At 46.1% G+C, this 12789-nt stretch overlaps 1 protein-coding gene across 1 annotated transcript in view; it reads left to right on the top strand.

Moving 5' to 3' along the window:
* Positions 1-12789, top strand: part of Ighmbp2 (immunoglobulin mu binding protein 2) — a 29870-nt gene that overhangs the window by 2882 nt on the left and 14199 nt on the right. The window contains exons 3-7 of the mRNA XM_005384263.2: positions 2173-2365; positions 2560-2657; positions 4486-4649; positions 6429-6629; positions 8080-8227. Coding sequence (XP_005384320.1) covers positions 2173-2365; positions 2560-2657; positions 4486-4649; positions 6429-6629; positions 8080-8227 — 804 coding nt within the window. The remainder of the gene's footprint in view (positions 1-2172; positions 2366-2559; positions 2658-4485; positions 4650-6428; positions 6630-8079; positions 8228-12789) is intronic.

Raw genomic sequence — 12789 nt, 5'->3', positions numbered from 1 at the left:
AAAAAAAAAAAAAAAAATTATTAAAAGAATTTTGAGAGACTAGAGATATAGCTCAGCGGCAAAGCACCTGCCTGGCACGCGTGAGATCGTGAGTTTGATTCCTGGTACCAAAAAAAAAAATTTTGTGTGGTTCTTTTAACTTTTTGAGTGTGGCTCCCAGAAAAATTAAAATTACAATTGACTCTCATATTTCTATATAACTGACAGACTAAACACACATTATGTGCTGTTCTGGATCTTCAGTATTTCTTTGTTCAGCATGCTTTGTCTAAGCTCATGTCAGTCCTCTTGGAAAGAAGGGATAGCGTGTGTGTGTGTGTGTGTGTGTGTGTGTGTGTGTGTGTGTGTGATGTTGGGGGTGGAACCCAGGGCCCTGAACATGCCAGGAGAGCACACTACCACTGAGCTACATTCTCAGCCCAAAAGAAGCTTCTTAACCACACATCTGGGGTGCTGTGTAGATGCCTTAGCCCTAGAAACCTAGAGGCACCAATGTTGCCAATGCTGTCCTTTTCACAATAAAAGTCTCTGCCTTGTTGGTGTGGACAGAGTTTTTCATTTCCTATTTTGGTGTCGTAGATTCTTGCCAGCAGCTGTTGGGATCCTGGCTGGACTTGGAGAAGATGAAGTGAGGGAGGAGAGAAGTAATGAGGGGAACCTGCCAGCGGGAGTCAGATCTGAGCAGAACTTGGGCTGCTAGGCCTTCTTGTCATATGAGCTAGAATCAGTGCCTCCTCTCGCAAGACTGGGTGCAGTAGCCGCTTTCGCATAGCTGTCAGAGTGAATCTGTGCAGGCAGTGGGCGCCTTCTGAAAGTGTATAGGTGAAGATGCATGCCCACATAGTTAGCATCATGAAGTGACGGACCCACAGGATCAATGAGTGGTGGATAAACAGGCAGTCAGAGGCAGCAGCCCTTGTGTGAGAAGGCAGCAAGCTGAAAGTTTGATCAATTTAGGGGGTATGATTATCGGTCCCTCTTCTGGGAGCAGTCAGAAGTCTCAGCAGCCCAGACATAAATCCAGAGCTGCGGTGTGTTTCTGTGTCCGCATTTGTGTTATGCAGCCCTGTACAGGGCAGCTTGGGAAACCTGTGTGAGATTCACTGCTCAGCCCCTGGGGCCATAGTTGCCATCTACTGTTGGTCTTTATGGAGTTGGAGAAGGAGGTGGGGAAGATCCAAGGTACAGATGAAACTTGCTGTGTGGATTGCAGATAGGGAGTGAATGGGGTGTAAACATGCAGCCCTGGCTTTTAGCTCAGGGTGGCCTGTGAGCCAGGTGGAAGGAAGGGAACGTGGAAGTGGTTGTAGTGTGAAGACGGCTGCACGGCCCAGGGCTTAGTGTCTCGCCTTCGCGTGGCTCTGCTGTCTTCCGGGTGGGTTTCCCCTCAGACACAGCATGGGAGCAGTGTTGGTCCTGCTCCCTGTTTTCTGTCTAGCTGGGAGGGAGAGACGCCCGGGGGAAGTCTCATAGCTATTCAGGCTCTGTTGTGGCCACATGCGCATCCCTGAACCCACACTGGCCAGGGCCTGGGAAGCATGGATTGGCTGAGGTGTGGTCAGCAGAAGCCCTCCAGACTGCCCTGGTGGAGGGAGACAGTGCTGCTGTGACAGGCAGAAGGGAGTGTGGGTCCTGTGGGCAGTGAGCAGCCTTTGCCCCTCTGTACAGATGTCCTGTTGCTGCCTGGAGCTCCTGGCCTTGCTTCCTTCTGCGTCCAACCCACTGCCCCCATTCCCAGGGAGCCCTTCTTGCTAAAGCTTTGGAGAATAGTATTTTCCCTCCATCCCCTCCCGTGTCATTGCTCCTTAGAGCCCTTGGCACTGAACTCTGGCAGGTGGTGATCTTTGTTTCTCTCCTTCCTCATCTCAGGGCTAGGTAGGTTTTACTCATGATCTTGTATAGCATGTTGACTGTCTGTCTTGTTTTGAACAGTTCATTGACCTCAGGTGGATTTGCACATGTGACTTAGTAGTCGCTATTTTGTTTTTAAGGCTACTGGTTTCACTTATTATGGATGTAACAAGTTGGGCTGGGGACGCAGCTCACTGGTAGAGCACTTGCTTAGCACGTGTGAGGCCCTGGGTTTGATCCTCAGCACTGAAAAAAAAAAACCAAAAAACCTAGAATTAGTCTTTTTCAGAGTTTTATGCAACTGAGCTTTGGGTTTTGCAGGTGATATCGTGGGTCTGTATGACACTGCTAATGAAGGCAGGCAGCTGGCCACTGGGATCCTGACCCGTATCACCCAGAAATCCGTCTCAGTGGCCTTTGATGAATCCCATGACTTGCAGTTGACACTGGACCGGGAGAGTGTCTACAGACTGTTAAAGCTTGCCAATGACGTCACTTACAAGCGCCTGAAGAAGTAAGTGTGTGTGGCTGGAATCAGGTGGGATGTTTTCCTTAACCCTGACCCCCCTTGCTGCCTCTGGGCCACAGACTGACACCCCTCTCAGCAACAGAGCCCCCATTCGGTCACGGATTGTTGTGTGCCCTCTGTGAGGTGGTGGTCCTGAATTGCCGGCCACCAGCTCCTCACTTTGCTCTCTCCCCTCCCAGAGCCCTGGTTACTCTGAAGAAGAACCATTCGGGGCCTGTGTCGTCGCTCATCGAAGTCCTCTTCGGCGGATCTGTCCCCAGTCCTGCCCAGGAAATACGTGAGAACTTTTAGGTTTTTAATTTTTTTTTTAATGGATATTATCAAGGACAATGTGACCCTGAGCCATTTCAGGAAGAGTTTGAGAATGCACAATTAGAAGAACACTACTTTAGTGTCTTTGGATGCATGTCCGAATGACTGCGAGACCTAGGTGCCTTCCCCGACCCGGTATTGATGAGGCAGCTCATCCCACTGGGTTTTTAAACAACGTTCTTTCTAATGTCTAAATTCTAGATTGATTGATTGATTGATTGATTGATTGTCTTTTTGAGACAGGATCTCGCTATGCTGTGCAGGCTGGCCTTGAACTCACTTTGTAGCCCAGGCTGGCCTCGAACTCTCAGTGATCCTCTTGCCTCAGCCTTCTGAGTGCTGGGATTACAGGCTTATGCCACCATGCCTCGCTTTGTGTGTATTTTTGTAGTATTTTTTTCTTACCTATGTTGAATGCTGTGGGTTTTTTTGGCAGGGAGGGGTGGTGCCAGGAATAGGACTCAGGACCTTGTGCTTGCCAGGCAGGCACTGTGCTGCTGAGCTACATCCCCAGCCCAATGTGTCTGTTTTGTACATACACAGACATACCCCCAAGCACCCTCCTTTTCTTGCCTACAGTAGCCCATACGTGTTCTCATATACTTCAGAGTTCTTGAAGTCTTTGTTTTTAAGAGGAGTGTATCATCACATTGAGTGACCATCCCTAATTTAACAGTCCTTCAGCTATTGACCTTCTGTCAGTTTTTAAAGCAGTGGCTAATGCAAGAGTTGCCCACATCCCTATTTTGGGGAGGTGCTAAGATTCAAATTCAAGGCCTCGTGCGTGCTAAGCAAGTGCCTTACCATCGAGCATACGCCCCATCCTCGTTTTTTATGATACCTGCGCCTCACACTCCAGTGTGACGTTAAACACACCTGCTTTGTAGCACTTTCCTGTTTGCAGTTCCTCATGCTGTATTGTTGTGTAAATACTCATTTTCTGTCAGTTTTCCTGTGGAAATTGTGAAAGCACTCGCATTTCTGTCATATTTTTGTCAAATATTTGTTGCAGGGCTACTGTGAGCTGGAAACTGAATTAGAAATCTGCTTACCATGTTTAAGGGTAGTGGCATATGTTGAGTACGGCTGTCGTCCAGGCAAAAGCATGCGGTGTGGAGTAGCAGGATGTGGACAGGAACTTCAGATTCCCTGACACATTTGTCCCCCCGAGACCTGCTCTTAGGGCTGTTTTGCCCGTTGCTTTTGGTTTTGCATATGCAGATCAGCACCTTTTGCTCCTGAGCTCAGTGTGCTCATCTGTGGGTGTCTCTGTAGCAGGCCTGTGATGACCTCTGCTCTCAAGAACACAGGAGCATCATGAGCACGCCATTTGTGCTTTGCATATTTCGTGATCCAAATAGAAATGCCCTGGAATTTCTCTTTATCATTTTATGGGCACTTAAAAGGAATGAAATGGTTCCAAGGGACATTTCCTTCATCTAAAAGATGAGTTGGCAAACTTTTTCCATCGAGGGACCAGTTGTAAATATTTAGCTCGTGGGGATACACGGTCTGTTTACAGCTCTTCTCTTCCGTAGCACCCGAAGACAGTATGGAACCCAAATAGGCTTGCCTGTATTCTGGTAAAACCTAGGAAAGTCGGCAGCAGGCCGGGTGTTGTGTGTTTTGTGGATTGCTGTGCTAGAAGTCTTCTTTTGAAGACAGCAGGCTAGTTCTGTCCCAGGGAGGCCCAGCATGTCCTTATGTGCAACACTATTCCTGTTTACACCTGCCCTGCGGGGAGAAAGCAGTTGACGAAATGCAAGGGTCTAATGCTGGTGCTTCTTCTGCAGCCCCGCTAACATTCTACAATACCACCCTGGACCCCTCGCAGAAAGAAGCAGTTTCATTTGCCCTGTCTCAGAAAGAACTCGCCATCATCCATGGGCCTCCTGGCACTGGGAAAACCACAACGGTGGTGGAGGTCATTCTTCAATCTGTGAAGCAAGGCTTAAAGGTGGGCAGCCGACTCGACTTCCTGAGTGCCTACCAGCTCTTATCTGTCATATCCAGTGGGCACTCCACAGGCTCCCAACTGCAGCTGTGGTGGGTTTGGCCGGTACCCTCCTGAGTGTTTGGAAATTGAGTGTGGAGCCAGGTGCTTTTTGATTTCTAGTAGTCCCACGAGACATGGGAACTCGGTGGTAGCCCCTGTCCGAGCTATGAGAGGAGAAAGATGGAAGCTTTTGTTGAGAACAGGGCCTGCCCTGGCTTACTGCCCCAGACCTCCTAGGCTCCTGCACTGTGTTCAGGCCCAGGCTGGGCGCATGACATTTGCCAGGGCCCAATCTGTGCTCTTTGGGAGCCCTGTATCTGGGTTAGGCAGATGGTGGAATTGCAGTTTACCAGGTGCCTGGTTAATTGATGCAACGCAGGCCTGGCGTGGTGGTGCACGCCTGTAATCCCAGCACTCGGGAGGCTGAGACAAGAGGATCTTTTCGAGTTCGAGACCAGCCTGGGCCTCAAAGTGAGCTCAAGGCCAGCCTGAACTACATAAGGAGACCCTGTCTCAAAAAGACAAACAACAAAAACAACAACTGGTACAACCCACATGTGTGGTACAGATTGCTGACCTACTAAAATGTGGATTTTAACATTTTGCATTTTTTCAACTTTTAATTTTTATTTTTTACCAGTGCATGTTTGCAATACATAACAATCACTTCTTCGTGGGGAGTCGGTTCATGTACACATACATGTTAATTCTTTTTGCAGCCCTTCCCCCATCTTGGTCCTCTTTCCGTAACATTTTGTTGTCTACTTACATTTGTAATGGTCGAGAAAACATCTTCCGTGTTCATCTGCATCAACATGAGTCAGTGTAGGTCTGAGCACATGGAAACTCCAAAAATCAGTCCTCCTGGTTCCTAAGAATGTTGAGCATCAGAGTTGTGACACGTGGTGATCACAGGCTGTGCCCCTCCCGGTGCTGTGCATGTCGGGAGTTACCCCTCACAGAAGCTGCGCCTGCTGGGGCTGCGGGCCTTCCCAGTTCATGGCAGAGGGAACCAAAAAGCAGACCCAGTGCTCAGCAGTGAGTGGCAGAGGCAGGAGGTAACTGCAGAGCCACTGGAAACCTGTCACTCAGTTAAAAAGCTTTGTCCCGGAGTTCCCCACTAGGGAGCGTCTTTCGGCTGTTGAAAACTTGCAAGAAAAGATGCTTTATAGGCAGGAAGCAGATTTGGTGTTTTGTTCAAGCCCCTCCTATTTCAGTGCACAGAGTGAAACGGGACCCCTTATTTACGAACTCGCATGCCAGGTGCCTTTGGCTATGTCAGTGGGGTGGTGGCAGCATGCAGGAAAATGTCCGGGGTACACAGGGACTTTCTACTCCGCTGTTACATCTTCCTCTTGGCGGCGGGACTGCAGTTCTGGAAGTGAGCTGGAGCCCAGCAGAGAGATTCACCTCATTTGTTTTCATCAGATGATAATACAGTTTGACTGGTGACAGGATGGGAGTCCCAGCTCCCGATTATTTTGAGGAACTTGAATCTTTTGGGTCCAGGTGCAAGTCACTTAGCTTGTTTTGGTGCTTTGGTGACGAAGAAGTGTAGGAGATCGAAGTTGTGGTTATGCAGATGTGGTATCGGTTTGCAGTGACTTATGTCTTTGGGCTGTCCTCACCCTGAAAACGCTGCCTTTTTACACCGAAACACTGCGAGTTGTGCGTGCTCTGCCCTTCCTCTTCACCTTTAAAGCTCTCTGTTTGGCCCTAACTTGAGCTTGTGTTTCCCAGGTTCTGTGCTGCGCTCCCTCTAACATCGCCGTGGACAATTTGGTGGAGCGGCTGGCTCAGTGTAAGCAGCGGATTCTGCGCCTTGGCCACCCTGCCCGCCTCCTGGAGGCTATTCAGCAGCATTCCCTGGATGCGGTTTTAGCTCGGAGTGACACTGCCCAGATTGTTGCGGACATCAGAAAGGACATCGATCAGGTCTTTGTATGTACCACAGAGTCACTGTCCCCAAGGCTTGTATTTTCTGTTCTGTGATCTTTGAAGAATGAATGGTGTCTGTATTCTTGCTATTCCCTTGCTTCCATTGATTTAATGATCAAAAATCAATGAACTGTCATTTGGCAGGGAGCAGCTCATTTTTGCTAGAGAACTGTGTTCAGCATTTAGTAGAGACTCAGCTGCGTTAAAGTACTTGCCAGTTGGTGAGGAATAACATTGGAAAGAGGGGGAAAGCAGCCTGAACGGAGAGATTCAGAACAGAAACCCCTTCCCAGAAACTTTGGGTCCACTTCATGCTGTCCTTGTAGGAGAAGATGCCAGTAGCCTGCTGAGGCAGGCGGAAGCGGTTGGTTCAGGGTGCAGTGGTGTCTCCTGTATTGTCCAGGGCTTGCGAGCTCTTGGGTCCTGTAGATTACAGGTTTGCCCTTATTTCCTTAACTACAGCAGGGAGTATCCTCGCCACAGAGCGGTAGCAGCAGGGTGGATACTGGGAGTCCCTGCTTCCCTTGGCCTGGGACATGAAGGCTTCCCAGGTATGAACAGCTGTGGGTGCCAGCCGGGGGTTAGGAGATGGCACCAAGGATAACCACATGTGGAGTATGCAGTGATACTATCTGCTGTGTCACGAGTATGGGTGATTTCATTTTCTTCTTCCTGTTGAAATCAGTGCTCTTCAGGATTTTCTTGTAAATTAGACACCATAAAATAAGCTCCCCTCACTCCTGCCAAGACCCCATCCTCCAAAGCAGAAATCAGAAGTAAAGAAAAGGCTACATGTCTTCTTGGAGTATAGAACTAAATTGGGGATTAGGTAAACCTTTTATGGATCAAAACATTTAATTTCTAGAAATGTGTGGAATGATGTGTGGAGCTGAGCCTCTCCATAGCTTGTGAGCTCCTGCAGCCCAGATCGCGGGACGGGTGGGCACTGGTCCTCCCCAGGGGCGTGGGTGGCCCTGCAGGGGCCATCCTGGCTTCATCTGGCTTCAGTTCAAGCAGCGCCTCTGCCCAAGACTCGACATTTCCTTTCCGGCTGTGCCTGTGCAGGTGACATGACTGTGAGGCAGGGTGGGATGTGAGATACTTAGTCACATGCCTCTGTGGCTCCTTCCAGAAAGAGTTTTGAATTTCTAGTGCTTTCTCAGGAGCTTATTGAACTGGACCAGCTGATGTTAAGAAGAAGCACGCTGAAGCCGGGCGCGTGTGGTGGCACACCTATAATCCCAGCACTTGGGGGGCTGAGGCAGGAGGATCGTTGCGAGTTCAAGGCCAGCCTGGGCTACAAAGTGAGCTCAAGGCCAGCCTGAACTGCATAGTGAGACCCTGTCTCAAAAAGAAAAAAAAGAAAAAGAAAAAAGATAAAGCACTCTATGCATGTAAAAAAAATTACAAAGCTGTGCTAAAATAGTTGTAATTTTGTTCGTTCTCTTCCTAGGTAAAAAACAAAAAGAACCAGGATAAGAAGGATAAAAGTAACTTCCGCAGTGAAATTAAGCTGTTGAGAAAAGAGCTGAAGGAGAGGGAAGAAGCAGCGATGGTGGAAAGCCTCACCTCGGCCAAGGTGGTCCTCGCGACAAACACAGGTGAGAGGTGACGCCACCTGTGTGTGTGTGTGTGTGTGTGTGTGTGTGTGTGTGTCTCGGGGAGTTGCTTCATCCAGTTGTTGGCAGAGTCTGCGGCATAACATTACTTCTTACTTCAGTACTGGGTAGAATCTCGGGAACCTTGTAGACCTTGAATCTCTGTAGGGAGGTTTGTACCTGCAGATTCAGTTTCTTCAGCAGACAGCCATGCGGGTCGTCCTCTCTTCTTGGGTAAACTTGTGTAGTTTAAGAAATTTGTCCTTTTCCTCTAAATTGTTGGATCTGGAAGCATAAAGTTATTCGTAATACTCCTTTATTATTGTTTTTAGTGTCTGTGGACTCTGCGTGGACATACTTGGCTCTTTAATCCTGATGTTGGTGATTTATTCTTTTTTTCCCTCCTGATCTGGCTAGAGGTTTTATTGCTCTCAAAGAGCCTGATGCTTTTACTGTTGTCCTTCTGTTTTCTATTTCATTCATATTGTCAGCGATCTTTATTGTGTTTTACGTGCTTATTTGGGTCTGATTTTCTCTTCTTTTTCTTACGGTAAACACTGAGATTGTTGATTAGAGCTGTTCTCCTTTTCTGGAGTGGGCATGTAGCTCTGTACTTGTCCCCCTAACTACTGCTTCTGTGGCTTCCTCTACATTCTGATACTTTGTGTTTTTATTTTCATGCATTTTAAAATGCTAATTTCCTTTTAGGCCTTTTTTTTTTTTCTTTTCCTTCCTGAAATCTTGGTTTCTTTTTCTTTTTCTTTTTTTTTTTTTTTTTTTTTTTTTTGCCTTTTTGAGACAGAGTCTCGCTATGCAGTTCAGGCTGGCCTTGAGCGTACTGTGTAGCCCAGGCTGGTCTCGAACTTGCAATGATCCTGCCTTAGCCTCCCTAGTGCTGGGATTACAGGTGTGTGCCACCATGCCTGGAAATCTTGGTTTCTTTTTAAACCCACTGTTTGTTTGTTTTGATTTTTTGAGACAAGCTCTCCCTATGTACTTCAGGCTGGTCTTGGTAACTCACTCTGTAGCTCAGGCTGGACTCAAACTTTCAGTGATCCTCCTGCCTCAGCCTCCAAAGTAATGGGATTATAGGTGTGCATGATTGATTTTTAGAAGTGTGTTGTATAGTTTCCAAACAGTTGGGGACTTTCCAGGTGTCGTTCTTATCTCTCTTGTTGTGTGGGGACTGTAATTCTGTGTACATCCAGACTTTCTATGACTTGAATCATTTTCTTGAGGCTTATTTTAGGGTCCAGCAAATGGACACTCTTTGTGAGTGTTCACTTACGCTTGAAAAGAACGTGCATCATGGTATTGTTGGCGAGTTCTTTGTTATGTTGGTTGGATCACGAGGGTGATAGTGCTGCTCAAGTCTTCTGTAGCCTTGCTGATTTTCTCTCCCACCCCACCCCTTGTCGGGGGAGGGGTGCCGCAACCTTTTGATTATAAAGTATACTTTTGTCTAGTTCTACTAGTTTTTGCTTCAAATTGTTAGAAGCTTTTCTGTTTGGGGCCTAAATGTTAACAAGTTTATTACTATGAAATGACCTTCTTTATCCCTGATAATGATACTTTTAAAAATTTACTTTGACATTAAAATAATATCCCAGATTTTTTCTTTCTTAAAATTCTTTAAAATTTTTATTACTACATGTCCACAGTACATATGGATTACATTCATCACAAGGAGTTCTTTTTTTTTTAAAAAAACTCTGGTCAAAAACACATAAAATAGACAGGTATGGTGGCACATGCCTGTAACCCCAGCACTTGGGAGGCTGAGGCAGGAGGATAGCTGTAAGTTGGAGGCCAGTCTGGGCTACATAGCAAGGCTCTGTCTCAAAAAAGCAAAAAACCAAACAAGTGAAAAAATAAAACAAAAAAAACACTTAAAAACTCACATAAAACAAAGTTTACCACCTTAATTCTACTTAAGGTACAGTACAGGTTATTAGCTACACGTTTTTGTGTAGCAGATCTCTAGAGCAGTTTTTTAAAACTTACTCATTTTGTTGTGTGGTGCTGAGAATGGAACCTGTTTTAGTTACTCTTCTTGTTGCTAGGACAAAATACCCAACACCCAAAGTAAAAGGAGGAAAGGTTTAGTTAGCTCACAGTTTGTAGAGGTTTCAGTCCATAGTCAGCTGGCTCCAAAGCAGGGTGGCACAGCAGATGGGCGTTGAAGAGGAGAAACACTTCATGTGAGGCAAAAGCAAGCCAGCAACCCACAAGCGACAGTAGCAGCTTCTTTCTGGCCCTTCTTTATTTATCTAGGTTACTCAATTTAGGGCAAGTGCTAGCTAATCAGTGGGCTAGTTTGGTAATCACACACCCTTAATCCTAGCATGCTTAATCCTAGCATTGCCCCATGAACTAGTCCCAGCATCATACACTCTAGATCCAGCCACCTCTGAAAAAGCCCCACTTACTACTGCATGAGGCTTTGGGGGGACATCTAAACACAAGCCACAACAGAAGGCTTTGTTCATGCTATGCAAGTGCTGTAGCACTGAGCTGTGCCCCCAGCCCTTTTTATTTTATTTTACTTTATTTGTACTTCTTTGAGCAGTGTCCTGCTCAATTGCTAGGCTGGTCTCAAACTTGTGATTCTCCTGTCTCAGCCTCGTGAGAGTGTGCATCAGTATACCCAGCTTTCTTCCTGCTTTTTGTGCTTGATATTTGTTGACCTTGGATCTGTGGATTTGTAGTTCTCATCAATTTCAGAAAATAATTGACCATTATTTCTGCCGATGCCTTTTTCTGTCCTTCCCTCCTGTTCTTGGGGGCTTCCAGTTTGTCTGCTTCAAGTTTTTCCACAGTTCACCAGTTCTTTTTCTGTTTTTTTGTATTGTTTCTTTGTGTCTTATAATTTTTTTCTTCTTTCTTTCTCTCTCTCTCTCTCTCTGTCTCTCTCTCTCTGTCTCTCTCTGTCTCTCTCTGTCTCTCTCTGTCTCTCTCTGTCTCTCTTTCTTTCTTTCTTTCTTTTTTTGAGACAAGGTCTTGCAATGTAGTTCAGGTTGGCCTTGCATTCGATGTGTAGCCCAGGCTGGCCTCAAATTGTGACAGTGGTCTTCCTGCCTCAGCCTTCTGCCTCAGCCTCTTGCCTCAGCCTCCTGAGTGCTTGGATGCGCCACCATGCCCAGCCCTTGAATAGTTTCTTTTGTTATAGTTTTTTTTTAAATGATGGTGAAGGCACTTACTATTCTCTTTAAAAAGTTTGAAGTCTGCAAGTCCGCAATATAATTTTTTTTTTTTTTTGGTCTTTTTTTGAGACAGGGTCTTGCTATGCAGTTCAGATTGGACTTGAGCTCACTTTGTAGCCCAGGCTGGTCTCACACTTGCAACGATCCTCCTGCCTCAGCCTCCTGAGTGCTGGGACTACCGGCGTGTGCCACCACGCCCAGCTTGCATTATAATATTGTTACCTACAAGCACAGTGTTGTACAATAGATTTCTAGAACTTACTTTTTTTTTTTTTTTTTTTTTTTTTGAGACAGGGTGTTGCTGTGCAGCTCAGGCTGTTCTTGAACTTACTTTTTTTTTTTTTTTTTTTTAGTATTGGGGAATTGAACCTAGGCATGTGCTATTCCTCTGAGCTATAATATATCTGATATAACCAAAACTGCGTACCTCTTGATTGGTATATTTTTAAATTCACCAGTTTTTTTTTGTCATGTTTTTTTTTTTTTTATTTGTCATGTTGAATCTATCCTATCGTATAATTTTCATCTGAAACCCGGAAGTTAAGAGTTAGGTCTCCTATGTCATTTGTGTTTTTCCTTACTTTTTGAAGAGTACGATACAGCTTGGAGCATTTGCAGTATAATATCTTTCAGTACCCTGGCCTATGAGTCCTGTCATCTCTGCATTTTTGAGTCTTGGTTACGCATTCTCTCTCGGGCTTGAGTCTTCGGCTGCTTTATGCACCTGCTAGTGCTTGTCTGGATGGCAGACATTGAGAATTTTATTTTATTTTATTTATTTATTTATTTATTTATTTATTTTTTCCAGTACCGGGAATCGAACTCACAACCTTGTGCTTGCCAGGCAGGCGCTATGCTGCTGAGCTAAATCCCCAGCCCCCCTGACATTGAGAATTTTACCTTTTTGCCTAGTGGATATTTTTGTTCTCCTGGAAATATCTCGAGCTTTATTTCAGAAGGCAGTAACGTACTTGTAAGCACTATGATCTTCCTGGTTCTTGCTTTTCAGATTGGTTGGGATCTGGAAGAGGGTGATACTTCTCACTGCCGAAACAAGCTCCGTGCTGGTTCTCTGTCCAGTACCCCACGGGTCCTAAGATTTCTACTCCAGCTAATGGAGTTAGGCACTGTTCCTAGCCTCGTGTGAGCACTGGGCAGTGTCACTGTCTTCTGATGGTTGTGGATGGCATTTTCCCCAGGCCCTGGGGAGTTTTCTCTTAAGCACATACTGATCGGTATTCAGCTGAGCTCCGTAGGTGTCTCTCTGTTCAGTGATCTCCTTGGTATTTTGCTCTGGCAACTGTGGCTGCATCGGTGTCCCTGGATTCTGCATCCCATCTCTTTTTTTTTTTTTTTTTTTTT

This window comes from Chinchilla lanigera, unplaced genomic scaffold (genome assembly GCF_000276665.1).
Source record: "Chinchilla lanigera isolate Chin_1 unplaced genomic scaffold, ChiLan1.0 scaffold00021, whole genome shotgun sequence".
Taxonomy (NCBI): Eukaryota; Metazoa; Chordata; class Mammalia; order Rodentia; family Chinchillidae; genus Chinchilla; species Chinchilla lanigera.
The sequence above is the reverse complement of the archived record's forward strand: the minus strand, read 5'-3'. Positions and strand labels throughout refer to the sequence as shown.